The following is a 14,533-nucleotide window of genomic DNA, read 5'->3' as shown; positions in this document are numbered from 1 at the left end:
CTTGACACCAAACATAGTTCTTCTGATATTTGTGGGCAACATCAGTGAGAATATCCAAATGTTCACTGAGAAGGTACAACTTGTGGATTATTGCTTATGTGTCAATTCAGTTTCTTGTGCAGAAATACAGTCTGTGATGATCAGTGTGATTGGTTCCCATAAAAATAATGAAGAAAAACTGGGCAACCAACTCTTGCCTCAAAAATGCATTTTCCTACTTCCAGATCCTTGTGCCCTGACTTAAATTGAGATAGTAGATAGTGGAAACTTTTCAAAACAGGAGTGTTTGTAAAATCTAACACACACACACGCACACACACAGGCACACACACGTGTGTGCGTGTGTGTGTTTGCATTGAGAATTCAATATCCATATTCTGAAATCTGAGCTGTCATTCATTCTGTTTGCAAGGATGCAAAAGTTCATGAGAAAAATTCAGTGGATTCTGAGTGAAAATCTAGTGAGCAACTTGTAGCCTCACTTTTCCAGGAGATATTTCGCTCGGAACATCACTTGTGGTGTCCAGGGCCAACATAACCGATCAGTGTATTTTGTTTGATTATGGATTTTGATAATATCTGAGCACTCTATACCTGCTTGTTCTGTGGTTGCAAAGCTGATTTAAAGCCAACTTGAAAGTAAAGGGACAGGTTGCTACCCTTGGCAAGATGCCAAAGGGATGTTTTTATTCTGGGAACAAGAGGTACTCATTATACCATATATGTCAAGAAAATGTTTCTTATTAGAAGTGTCTTCATGATTGAGTGAAAATAGGACCCATCTAGGCAGATGGTGTGTGCTCCAACAATTGGTCAAAGTGCTAGGTTAGACTGTGCATAGACTTTGGCTATAGCCAAAGCAAGTGGTTGTTTCTATGAGAGAGAAGGGGAAGGGATGCCAGGTTGGCACAGTAAGTCACCAGTGTGGAGGGCTGAGCCAGGTGGGGACCCTTGTTCCGTAACTGCTGTCACTCAGTGACTTAATTCTGAGGACGGATCTACCCTAAGAACTAAAAGGCTGGAATGCTTTTTTCCCTTGTGGAATAATCCCGCTTAAGAACGCAGAGTGTGTATCCATCCCTCTGAAGCTTTCTGACAGCTTGCCACCCTCCGGGGAAAAATGAAATCGGATTTAGTCCTTGTCCTCCTTCTGCAAAGAAATTCCTTCTTGATAAATAGTGTTGCTGGGCCACAAGCTAACCTGTAACTAGGAACGCAGCAACAGTTTTCTTCCTGTGTGGGCTTCTATATCTATCCACCACTCTCCTGCTCTCCCTCTCTCTCTCTCTCATGCACATACCACACACACACACACTTCATTCTTACATTTATTATTTAATTGGAAAAAATGCTTTCTGAGTCTCTACTATGTACCAGGCACTCTTTTACGTTCTGATGGAGTAATAGAAACCTAAGCAAAGCAAACCAGGTCCCTCCCTTCAAAGTGAGAACTTCCTGGAATTCTCTGAAGTTTGACTGGATCATGACTCTTCCATTATTAACTACTTCCATTGTTAAGCCACTGTCTTGATGGCTCTCCCTCCTCATCATATAAAGGGATAAGAGCACTTACCTCAATTGGCCTTGACAGAGACAGAGTGAGACAGTCAATACAAAACACTCACACACTGAGTGTGAGGCTCAAGGTTAGCACTCTGTGCTGATACCGTGTTTGTTGACGCAAAGGTGTCACTTACACTGTGTTCTTTCTTCTTCTAGAAGTGCATGGTCCACACACATGTTATTGTAGCTACCTCAGAGGGCTGCCATGAAAAATAAAAACCAGGCTTTGCACATCAGAGTCACCTGAGCAAAGCCATATCGAAATGAGGCCAAGGAACACGTAGATCTCTTGGGATATGTCTGTCATTTGTCACAAAATAAAAAGGCAAACAAATAACAGCAACAACAAAAACACCTACAACACTTAACTGCCTCTTTCTTATCTGCACTGGAAACTCACATGGAAAAGGCCATAGAATCTCTTCTGCTCATTTTGCTAGTAGCCCATTTCCCAATGCTTTAAAATTCTTTGATCTTGGTGAATGGGGTAATCATTCTGGACTTTGTATTTCAGATGTATTGTATTCTGCATGGACAATGTCTTTGTATCTTGTGTGCCTGGCAAGTGACTCCCCTGGTTTTTGCTAAGAACTGTGATGAATGTCTAGCACAGGGAAACTGATATCCCCGTACAGTACTATACTGTCAGAACCTTGGAAAGCCATATATTTATATATTATTATTTTCCTTTAAAATATTCCCATCTTGGGAAGAAAACAATCACTGTGATTTATACAAAACCTAATGTATAGGTATTTACTTTTAAAATAAAAAGAAAGCTTAGAACTATCTTTCTTTTTTAAAAGAAAGGAACTAGTTTTTAATTTACCAGAGAAATATATCTTTTCACATTAGCCTGACTTTGGATAAAACTCTACGGTTTATTCTACAGTGTATACTACAGTTTATTTTAACTGCAAGTGTCTTTCTAATTTATAACTATTATAATATTGTGCTATTATATTGTGAAAATTTTGCTACACAGGTAATGCCTGCTTATGAACTAATACTTTCATACAGAAAATGTTCACTTCTTTGTTAGCCCCCCTCTCCTTAAGTTTTGCTTCTAGATTAGTAATTTTCAGAAGTAAAAATAGTTCATTTGATCCTGGGCTGTCAGACTCATTTTTGATAATCTGAGTTTGAAGACTTTACATAGGCATTTTTAGGTTGTTTTGGTTAAAATTTTATTTTCTTTTTTCTCACAACATATTTAACTTCATCAATTTTTTTAAAGAAGGCACTAGCTCCTTATTGATAAGGGACCAAATATGTGATTATGAACAGGTAATTTAGCTTTCAAGTTTGTATCCTAATCTCCTGTAAAGTGAAGGGCTAAGCTTCATAATTCCTGATTTTTTGGGCCTATTAACTACATTTATTTTTCATGAAAATTATGGTAATAAAAGTTACTAGAGATTTTTCCATAAGTAAATCAGGTTAATCATTCTGGTTAAGCAATAACAAAGAAATTACCTGACCTTAAACATGTCATTTTATATGCATTTGATTTTTAAAACTAATCTGACTATAAGGAAATTCTTTTTTGGAGCCTCATATATCACTCACAGCTACTGGAATGCTCCAATCATGGCTAGGAGCATTGGTTTTATGATATATTAGAACAGAGTTCCTGGGGAGTTTTGTGTTAAATTCTCCAAGTTCCAATATTAACATACCCCTCCCCCCATCTTCTTCTGTCTCTTCAAGAACAGAGCAGAAATAACAAAATAAAGTCATTTAAGTATCTTAGTGGTCAGAAATCTTCATTTCGTGGGTTCTATAAAAGAGATTCATAAACAGATTGTTCGATTGTATTCAGAAAGCAGCATTGTTTTTCTAGTGGAAGGCTGGAGAGGAGTTGGAGGGTAATCTGTCTATCTAGACATGGACGATGGGAAAGATGCCAGAAGAAAGCTTTGATCTGAAGGCTCAGGCCTTCTCTATAATGGGTTAGGCCATTATCTATTTCATTTCATCAAAAATGATCAAATTCTTTTCATTTAGCTTTCATCCAAAGGCTCTTACTTTTCCCTCTGTACCCTAGAAGACGATAACCCCTGAGAACATTTCCTCAGGTTCTTACCTTGAAGAAGGTCATTGTCGATCCATCTCTGACTGCCCCGTATTCTATCTTGGTTTGCTTGGCGAGATCATCTGCAGAGTCTATGGGAGATTCCATCCTCTCTACTGTCAAGAAGGCAGCAAGATTGGCAGTGTAGGATGAAATGATGATTAAGGTGAAAAACCACCATATTCCTCCAACTATTCTGGTTGAAAGAGCTTTGGGCATCAGCTCTGATCCTGTGATGGCATTATCAGATTACAGGTGTCAAACAGAGTCAGAAAAAAGAGGAGATGCACACTGGAATGCTATTCTAGGCAGATAAACCCAGCAAGGACTTACTAGCTCATAGGAGAATGAAATCAAAGTATGTTCTAGAAATGGAGCAAATGTAAAGGATTCTATTTAAAAAATCATTCCATCATTACCTTCGTTTACAATGTCATTGATCAATTATTGATGGCATTACATTTCCTTTCATTCTGAGGTATTTTGTCTAAAACTTAGTGGGTTAAAAATGAAAAGTTAATCCTAAGAAAGTCTTCTGTTCTTCTTTCTTTTTGTTATTGTTTAAGATTGTGAAGTGAAGTGCTCTACGTCTTTGGGTAGCTATGAAAAGTTTTAAAATGCCAACTTCCTTTTCATTTTTATTTAAACTGAAAGCACTGAGAAACTTCAAAAGACTACCCTATGAGGTCATTTATTACGTGTACTCTAATGCAATACTGTGAGTTTTTGCCAGTAGAATAAAAAATACAGACATGACATACATGACAGTGGTCTTAATGTTACTTTGAAAGTCCTAATTCTTTTTCTTTTTCCTGCTATCATCATCATCATCATCATCGTCATCATCATCATCATCATCATCACCATCATTTGATTTCTGAAGCATGGTCTCACTACATAGTCCAGCTGGTCTACAGCATGTCATCCTCATGCATTTGTCTTCTAAGTGCTAAGATTCAAGTCACATGCCACCTCATGACTCACAATTTTTTTTTCTAATTTAGAGTCTTATTTGGCTAAAATAGAATATATTCTTGAAAAGCATAATTTTGTCTTCACATAAATAGTATTTCTTAATAATCATACTTTAAAAACTAATTATTTCTCAGGTAGAGAGATTTCCTTCATGGTAGAAATGTATTTTGGATGTCACTCAGATGTTTCATGGTTACTTTTTTTTTGTCGGTTGTGGGGCTTGAACTCTGGGTCTGAGCGCTGTCCCTCAGTTCTTTTACTCAAGGTGAGTGCTCTACCACTTGAGCCATAGTGCCACTTCTGGTTTTCTTGTGGTTAATTGGAGATAAGAGTCTCACAGACTTTCCTGCCCAGGTTGGCTTTGAACTGCGATCCTCATGTATCAGCCTCCTAGCTAGGATTACAGTCATGAGCCACTGGCGCCTGGCATATGGTTACCTTTAAAAGGCAACATAGATGTGCTTAATATATTCACCAAGCAAACCCTTTTTCAGAGAAAAGGCATAGGAATGAAGTTTACTTCCACAAAGGACAATGAAAATGATCTAAGGTGTGGCTCAAGTGATAGAGTGCTAGCCTTGAGCACGAAGTGGCTCAGGGACAGCACCCAGGCCCAGAGTTCAAGCCCCAGGACTGGCAAAATAAAAATAATAATTGGAGTTTTCCAATCTGTGTATCAAGAAATTTATGTTCAGCTTAATCCACAACTGCACAGACACATTGCTCAAGAAATAAGAACAGCTTAAGGCTAGTGATAAGCAGATGAGGTTGACTGGTTTTCTGGATGTTGAATATACAGATATAGTCTTCTAAATGCTGGTAGGTATCTTTATGCTTTCCTTTAAAAAAATAAGGTAAATGGTTTGACTGTAGTTTATATTTCCTACTTATATTTGTTTGAATTTGGATGGGTTATATTACACAAATTTATAATAGTTTCCATTAAATCACCTTTGTGAATTAGTGGAATAATTCGTTACTCTTGTTTTTAATCTTGTAATTTAATGGGATTTATATGCCTGGAGAGTGTGTGTGTATGTGTGTGTGTGTGTGTGTTTAAAACCCAAGGTTGTTTCAAATCTTTGTACTTAATTAATCTAGTGGCCTTGTGGAAATGTGATATTATTTTACATCTTTAATTGGTTATCATTAAAATGTGATTTATTTCATAAAATAGCCAGTGGGGTGTATATGGGGGAACCAGTTAATAGCTTATTTGCAGATTCTATTCTTTAAATTATCTTTATGGTATTTTGTTACATTTGTAAGAAGAAAAAGATTTCATTTTATTTGTATATGTTCATAATTATGTATTATGTTCATATATATGGTAGTAAAACGGGACAGATGGGTGATCAACTATTGACACATAAGTATATAGATTCACATTTCCCCAATTTAAAATAAATGCTTATGTTTTTAGATGAAATGTTCTTGCAAATGTGGAAAAAAACTGAAAATTACTGAAATTACATTTTAAATGCTCTGTAGATGGCACCTAATTTCTCCATGTTTCTTTGTGTTGTTTAAAATTTTTTCATGCAATTCTGTGAATTCTCTGATTCTCAGTGTTAAATGAGAGATTTAGAGGAGATGGTTTGTGTTAACTTCAGAACTCTAGATGACGAAGTCACGAGAGCAATAAGAGCAGAGCCAGACACCATTGGAAAATATTCAGGGTGAGACCCAATACTTGCTGAAGTCACTTTAGTGCCTTTTAACGGCAGACATGACAGCCAATCCTGATCCAGACTTTGCTCACGCTCTGTAGAAAAGAGAAAGTCTGATCATCACATTCAGAAAGAAATGAAACAAACTGGTTTTCCAATTGAGAACAACAGCAAGATTCTGCAAACGTAAGAGAGCCCACAGAACACAGCCAACCTGGTTCAAAATGCATGTGCCAAGGACGCAGGGACATATTATCACACTACCACAAGTTTGTACATATGGAAACATTTGCTGCACCTGACAAATGCTTGCAAATATCTTGTAAGACAAGCAGAGTCTGGTTGGGGTTGACTGTCATGTACCCAAGGTAGTGGTAACTAGCAGACACTGCTTCTCACAGTTTGCTGTGGATGATGGTAAACTCCAGAGAGAATATGGAAGAGAAGTTCTGCAACTGGGGTCACTAATGTGACAGAAGGGCCACAACCCACCTAGGTTGTTGTATGAATCCTGGGTGGATCTATTTCTATTCTAATGGCTGAAGAAGGAAAGCTACAGAGAATGGAAGACGTCTTCTTCTTTGCTCACAGAATAAATACTCTAAACATGAAATATACTGGTAAAACAAGATACATTTTCTTGCAGGATTTATAATTCTCTGCTTTGCTCTGAATTAAAGGCCAGTGATTTCCAGAAAACCTCATGGTATCTATGCCTCATCAGCAGTGTCTACATAAATTATGTCCCATTGCATAATGGAAGGATTTGCCCACTTTCTGTAATTATTTGGTATTTCTGCACCACAGATTCCTAGCTCTTCCTTCCTCTCAATCCCTCCTCTTCCCTTTCCTCCTCTCCCCTTTTCTTCCTCTCTTCCCATCCTCTCCACTATCATTTTCTGTCTCCCTCTGTACCCCTTCTTATTACAGACATAGAACATTCATGTTGAAATTGGTATAATAACTCTATAAAGAGAAGGCTTCGGTTCATTTCCAAGTAACAAATACCTTTCATGTACATTCTAGTTGGATTTTCTCTTGCCAAGTGTTTTTTTCCATCTTGTTGTCAGATGAGAAGATACTCTAAAAAAGCAGCATCTGTGACTTACAATTTTCTTACATTAATGTGCTTAATCTTGGAAGTATTTCTTAGCCCATATGCCTGGAATCAAAACTGAAGAAGCTCCAGAAGAAATAGCTTTCTTCAGATGGTTAAAACAACTTCTCCCTTCTCCCTCAACACATTTTTTTAAAAAAATCCTCCAAATCATAAGGAAAAAAACATAAAACACATTGTATTTGTCTGGCTTGGATTTGATTTCCCTAACCCCGACAGTTTACTGTTGCTATGGCTACCGATTGAGGGAGGTTGTAAAAAGTTACTGGGAGGCTAACATGAATCTCAGTAGGTTTTGTCAGAGTGGTAATTAGGTAGAAGTTCTAGGTATGTTGGCAACTGGAGGCATCTAAGTGAATGCAATCCTCCCAGGATTTAAATCCCACTTATTGCCAACCTCTGACTTTACAGAGTTACAGATAAAAGGGAAAAGATGGAAAGGTCCATCTATGCAAGTTGATCAACAGTTTCGTAGGTAATTGATACTTTGCACCTGACAAGGAAACTCTGTTCATTCCTAGACAGAAAGATTATTTGAGATACATAATGAGGGAGTTCTAGCTAGGACACATTTTTGTCTTTGCTTCAGAACTGCAAAATTGGGTCAGTTGCAGTTGCTTTCAACTGCATGGGTCTTCAGCCTACCCCCTAGCTGCATGGTGGAGTTTACCAGCACGAAAGCCTGTCAGCAGACTGTGGGATGCATGTGACAAAGAAGGGTGACCGAAGTACCTTGCTGCATGAGAGCTCCAACTCCAAACCAGAAACTGTTTAGTAAAGTAAAATTGTTTTCCACCACATCGGAGTCAGGGTTGCACGGGTGGGGGTTATACCACTCGTAGGGTGTAAACCTGTGGTAGTTAATAGAAACAGTCGGTAAGTATCAGGTAAATACGTGGGGTGCCAGAAAAGCCTGCTGAGCAGTAAAGAAAGCCCAACCAGTTAAAGATGAAACTATTAAACCAAAGAGAATGGGCCAGACGCATGAACTTAGAAACGTTTGGTGAGAAAAGTGCCCAAGAATCTGGAGTTAGCATTTACCAGGGTTCTTATTTCTGAGTCGAGACCTTGGTTGGCTAAAATTGTCCTCCTCAAATCTCTGGTGACTGAATTCTTCCGTCTTCATTCATTTCCATTTTACTCTACAACAGCTGGACTGTAAAGAAAGGATCCTTCAACCCAAGTGCTTACTAAGCGGTGATGAGAAGAACACAGTTGTTGTGCAGTAACTGCGAAGAACGGTTGCTAAATCCCCATGGGAAACTCAAAGAAGAGGGTGATTTCCTTTCAATGGAGTTCTATAGTTTTCTATGGGCAGATGTTTAGAAGGGGTTTAAGGACGTTGTGGTTATATAATGCATCAAAAAAGCTTCAACATAAGAACAACATATAAAAAAAGAGAAGGGCTGGGTTTGGGATATGCTAGATATTTCTTTTGGTAGTACTAAGATTTGAACTCAGGGTACAATACTTACTAGGTAGGTACTGTACCACGTCTCTTTTTATTTTATTTTTGGAGGCCAGTCTTGGGGCTTGAACTCAGGAGCTGGGTGCTGTCCTTCCACTTTTGTGTTCAAGGCTAGTGCTCAACCACTTTGAGCCACAGCACTATTTCCCGCTTTTTGGTAGTTAATTGGAGATATGTGTCATGGGAACTGGGCGCCAATGACTCACACCTGTAATCTTAGCTACTCAGGAGGCTGAGATCTGTGGATCACAGTTCAAAGCCATCCCTGGCAGAAACATCTGTGAGACTTCTCTCAAATAAAAACTACCCAGAAAGGGCTGGAAGTGGCATGTGGCTCAAGTGGTAGAATACTAGCCTGAAGCAAAAGAAGCTCAGGGAGAATACCCATGCCCTGAGTTCAAGTTCTAGGACTGGCACTGAAGCAGAATAACAATAACAAAAACAACAACAAAAAAGAGTCTCACAGACTTTCCTGCCTGGGCTGGCTTTGATCCGTGATCCTCAGATCTCAGCCTCCTGAGTAGCTAGGATTACAGGAGTGAACCACGGATGCGCAGTTCCCTCATCCTTTTTTTTTTTTTTCCTAAGGATTTTTTTCCAATAGGTTTTTGATCCTGCCCTGTGTGGGCCATGATCTTCCTACTTACACTTTGTGCGTAATTGGAAGGATAAATACATATCCCCATGCCTATACCACCACACCTAACTTTTATTTGTTGAGATTGCTATCTCATGAACTTTTAGCTAAGGTTAACCTCAAAAAGTGATCCTTCTAAACTCCACCTCCTAAGTAGCTAGGATTTCAAGCATGAGCCACTGGGTCCAGATTGCGATAGATACTTCTATTATGATATAAAGAAACACAAATCACAATCTTTCAATGCTGAGACAAAGTTTTCAGTTAGAAGAATCATAGCTCAGGCCAAGGAATACATTAATATTAACTGCATAGCATGGCTTGCTGGAAGATTCTAAGCTCATAATTTCCTTTTGATTTGTTTTTAATTGAATTGTTTTGAGAACTATGGCCTGTCAGTTGCTTAATCACCAACCCTTGGTAGGTGGGAAGTGCTTTCTACAGCATTTTCAGAGCTGTATTGGAAGGTGGTGAGCTACAGGCAGGGAATTTTTCTGGAAAGATAATTAGTAGTTGAGGAAGTGTAAGTGAACAATTTAACTCATTCTCTTGGGCTGTAGTTTCCTCTTATTTGTAAAAGAAATAAAAAGGAATCTAGGTATCTCCATGGGGTAGTATTTTAAATAAAAAAATCTGGAGAACTGAATACAAATTTAGTTCTTTATTTTCTAAGCACCTTTCTGACCTCGGTAGCCCCTAGGAAGAGGTCTTCGCTCTGTGGTTATTTTCTCAAGGGCTACCTTGCTAAGACATGCTTATTTTTCTAAAAAGGATATTATCAGATGCTCAGCAGTGTGATTGGGAAATGATTTAAAATGCAATAATTCTTAGCACTAGCAGCTTTGCCATTTGCCAGTGGGTCCTCTTAATGCAAGCAGGAGTGTTAGAGGAATGTTAAAATACCATCAGGCCGATGAGAACATACAGGATGTTCTCCAAGCCATAAGGTTCAGGCAGTAAACAATAGCAGCTTGCTGACACATCAGGGAGAGCTGGGCCTAAGGTGAATATATTAACTAGAGAAAGAAAAAAAAGCAGGACACACTGTGAATCATGTACGAGGAACCGGGCAGAGAGATCCTCTTAATGAAAAAGCATTCTCTAAGCTGCTGGACACAGTCCAAAAGAGTTTCAGAGGGACTAAAGCAACAGCCTGGAAGATTATAGCAACCATATTGGTATCCAATTGGGCAGAAGCCAGTCTACCCAGCTGCAGGGTAGACTATGGTGGTTCAGTAAAGGTTATGGAGATAGCTTAAGTTGACATTGTCTTTCCAATATGTTTTAATGACCAGTTCAACAATATAATTAAGTTTTGAATTTACAAACTCTTATAACTCTAGTCGTTTGTTGAGCTGGAGGAATGAACACCAATATTAATGAACCTAATAATTGAAATGGCATGTTCATTAAAGATGCTGTTACTTAAACAGTATCATTGTCACTGGTACAATAATTTGAAAATAGGAATTGCAATACATTAAGAGGCTTGTGCATCCCACAAAAGAGTTTCAAATAGAGCAGAAAACCTAGCAACCACCAGCTCTTCTGATATTGGCCATTTATCTCCCTTTCCACCCTACACATGGGCTCTGAGCCATGAACACCACTTTGGAATTCTGCTTTTATTTTTAATTTGGTATCCTTTTGTTTTTTTAGTATTTTATACTTTGCACTTGTAAGTGAGCAATTGATTAAATTGTTTGTTGGGGCGGGGAGAAGGGAGCTTTCTAAACATTAGTGTGATTCTGCCTGCTCTATAGACATATTTTAGATTCTTCCTCTCTCAGATTCCAAATGACTTGGAGGAACATATAGACCAAGAAACAATGTTTGCTGTGTATCACTGCCTTTTATGATATAAAAGACCCACCTGTCACCTGTAAGTAGATATTTAAGCTCAAAATTCCACTGCCTATCTAAATATAGCCAGAATGACAGTATGTCAGCATCAAGAGGTCTTAAAATAGGATTGTGTCAATGACAATCTCCAACTGCATCCTCTAATGATTCATGATGACTTTTTTAGAGAAAGGTGATAGAGAAATGTACCAATGTGCTTTGACTGTTACAATTACCGTTAGAAGAGTATTAGAAGAATGTTAGAATAGTAATCTTATGTTGAAATATGGAAGTTCATAAAATGATAGGAACCATGCGAGCTTAGACTTGAAGGGAAGATTTAAAATTATGCTCACACTGAAGTTCTCTCTTATGGATGATATGAGTATTCGGCTGCACTAAGAAGTTGAGGATGAGTCATTTTTTAAATGGAGAAAGTCTGTTTGCTCTTGGAATATCACCAGTGAGTTTGTATTATGTATCTTTGGAATCCATTTTTAAGGGCTTCATTTTTCTCATAAATATACATATACATATACTTATACATATATATATATATATATGTATATATATATATATATATATATATTTCCAAATGCTAACCTATTGCTGTTCAGTTTTAGGAAGAAAAGCACAAACCATACAGTGTAAACATACATGCATAGTATCTGAGTCTTTAGTCTATTTAGCTTATGTGTTTAACTGGGATTAATATGCCAGTTATATTCCTTGTGGTTAAATACATTTTCAAGACATGAAAGATGTCTTCCTCAGATCTTAAACACTGACATGTAAATGTATTACAAGTCACAATGACTGAAATTTTTACCTTCATGACTATAACTTTTCCTTTTGATATCTACAACTTTATGAATTGAATTCCATTCAGCTAATGACAAATGCCTCTATCCAATGAGAACATTAGGTTTAAAGGCTGTGCTGGGTTTTATTTTTCCCCTTTAAAAGAACATAAAATGCAATACACCATGACATAAATTCCACGTCTCTCTAGAGCTAAACATTATTAGATTAACTGTTTTTCATTTACATTTCCCACTTACATTTAATGGTTTAAATTTGAGTGTAAACCATTAAAATAGCAACCAACACAATTTTGTATCTTAGCTTCTTGGTATGGAATGACTGAGCTCATGGTCTCAAATGACAATGATAGGAAATACAGAATTTGAGGGAATATCACCCAAAATGCATTTCATAGTCTTATTAAGTAGGAGCATGGATGGTCTCAAAGGTGTAGAGACATTGTTAAGTGTTCAGCTGCCGCAAGCAAGTGAAAGGAGGTGAAGGGTAAAATCAAGGAGAATAAGCAAAACACAGAAGGGCTGGTTTACAAATGATACATTCTGCAAGTAGGAATGTTGAGTGGATGGCATTGATGGGGAGATGTGTGAAGTCAGAAATATAAATAAGAGGACGAGTCCCTGAGAGCTTATGGAAGAATGAAAAAAACAGACAAAATGAAGAAGGCAAAAATACTGGATGTTACCTTCTCCTGACCTAGTCTGTTGACAAAACAATGTTACTTAGACTCACAATTAGGGTCAAGTGTAAAAGGGTCCCTTGTGGTTGGGCTCTGAGGACTTCTAGATGCCACTGACATGTGTTATTTATTTTTCTCCTAGTAGCTCTGGTCAACTTCATGGCAATAAGTCACTCACTTGCTCATCAACAGTCTTGGCTGCTCTACTTCTTAGAATCCCTAACTATATAGAACTCCTCACTTTCTTACTGTCCTCTGTCACCTGGCTAATGCCAGACAGAGGAATAAAACAAGTCAGTTCAAGAACTAGTGGTCAATTATTACATGGTCCTTCCAGGGAAATATTTATTTAAACTCAATTTCAGAGTCATAATGACAAATTCATCTCCAAAGCTTATTTTCACTTTTTTTTCTTTACTTGCAAGGCAATACATTCATTGTTTTGAACATGGTTTCTTAACTTTAATATTATTGACCTTTTGGAACTGATAATCCTTTGTGTGTGTGTGTGTGTGTGTGTGTGTGTGTGTGAGAGAGAGAGAGAGAGAGAGAGAGAGACAGAGAGAGAGACAGAGAGAGAGACAGAGAGACAGAGAGAATCTGTATAGCTGCCTTGAATACTGTAGGATGTCTAGCAGTACTCTGTATACTGTATCCATTTACTCTATATACTGTATCCATTTACTCTGTATACTGTATCCATTTAATATGAATTGCAATTTTTGTCTCTAGTCTTAACAACCAAAAAATGTCTTCAGACATTGCCAAAGGTCCCCTAAAGGGAAAAGAAAATCTCTCTTGGTTGCTTGGTTGTGAATTACTCACTTAAAATATCAAAGGATAATATCATCGTATAGACTATCAATAATCTAGTTTTTAAAGTAAGGTGTATAGAAAGAGGGTTTTGATCATTACTTAAAAGCATGAAACCTGAGAAGTGATAATGGCATGTACTACAAGGTGGAGATAACGTCAGCATTTTCTCTTTATATTGAATGAATACCCACATTTGAGAGCACGCATTTACTCAGTGTGACTGCGCCTGCCCTTGTAGATAGTTTATACTTCCCCAGCTTGGGTTATCTTTCCCAGTTTTTTTTTATAATTACACCAGGAAAAGAGTTACCTGGCATTAATCAAAACCAGACAGTGGACAATGACAGAGAGCTAGCATGAAGAAATATTTCTCTTAGAAACTCCTGGAGGGAAAACAAAAATTGATTAGGGAAAAAGTTCATTAAGTTTTGTTGAAAGGTGAAAAAATTGAAAACAGACAGGTGACATACAAAGACAATTAAAAAAAGTCATGTTTTGTCTAGGGATATCAAATATTTAAACCAATAGGTAAAACACCTATTTAAAATTAAACATCAAAGGTATTTAGAAAATACATGATTTACTGAGTGGCATAAAAATCCCTGGAAGATCTATGTATAGCAGAAGAGTGAAATAAAGAGTTAAATCTCAAAAATAAAACCTACATCAAATCACCTTAATGGTAGTATAAAGATTTCATACCTCTACTCTCTACATGAAGTAATCTTAATTTTCAGTGTTATTTTAAAATCCTCTTTCTATTGAATTTTCAAATTATTATTGTTTTACTCCTGGGGGATTCCCCAATCACTTTATTCTAGTGTTTTTTATTTGCTATAATAACTTCTAGCTAACTTTGTTTTTTTAAAA

The 14,533-nt window shown here is 37.4% G+C and overlaps 1 protein-coding gene across 3 annotated transcripts in view; it reads right to left on the bottom strand.

Moving 5' to 3' along the window:
- The window catches only part of Grik1 (glutamate receptor, ionotropic, kainate 1), a 335,021-nt gene that overhangs the window by 30,335 nt on the left and 290,153 nt on the right, over nt 1–14,533 (bottom strand). For all 3 annotated transcript variants that reach the window (XM_013027465.1, XM_013027467.1, XM_013027466.1), the window contains 2 exons: nt 8,132–8,250; nt 3,650–3,867 (listed from right to left, as the gene is read on the bottom strand). In XM_013027465.1, coding sequence (XP_012882919.1) covers nt 3,650–3,867; nt 8,132–8,250 — 337 coding nt within the window. The remainder of the gene's footprint in view (nt 1–3,649; nt 3,868–8,131; nt 8,251–14,533) is intronic.

The sequence above is a fragment of the Dipodomys ordii genome, unplaced genomic scaffold (assembly GCF_000151885.1).
Source record: "Dipodomys ordii isolate 6190 unplaced genomic scaffold, Dord_2.0 Scaffold104, whole genome shotgun sequence".
Taxonomy (NCBI): Eukaryota; Metazoa; Chordata; class Mammalia; order Rodentia; family Heteromyidae; genus Dipodomys; species Dipodomys ordii.
This window is presented reverse-complemented; position numbering and strand designations above follow the sequence as displayed.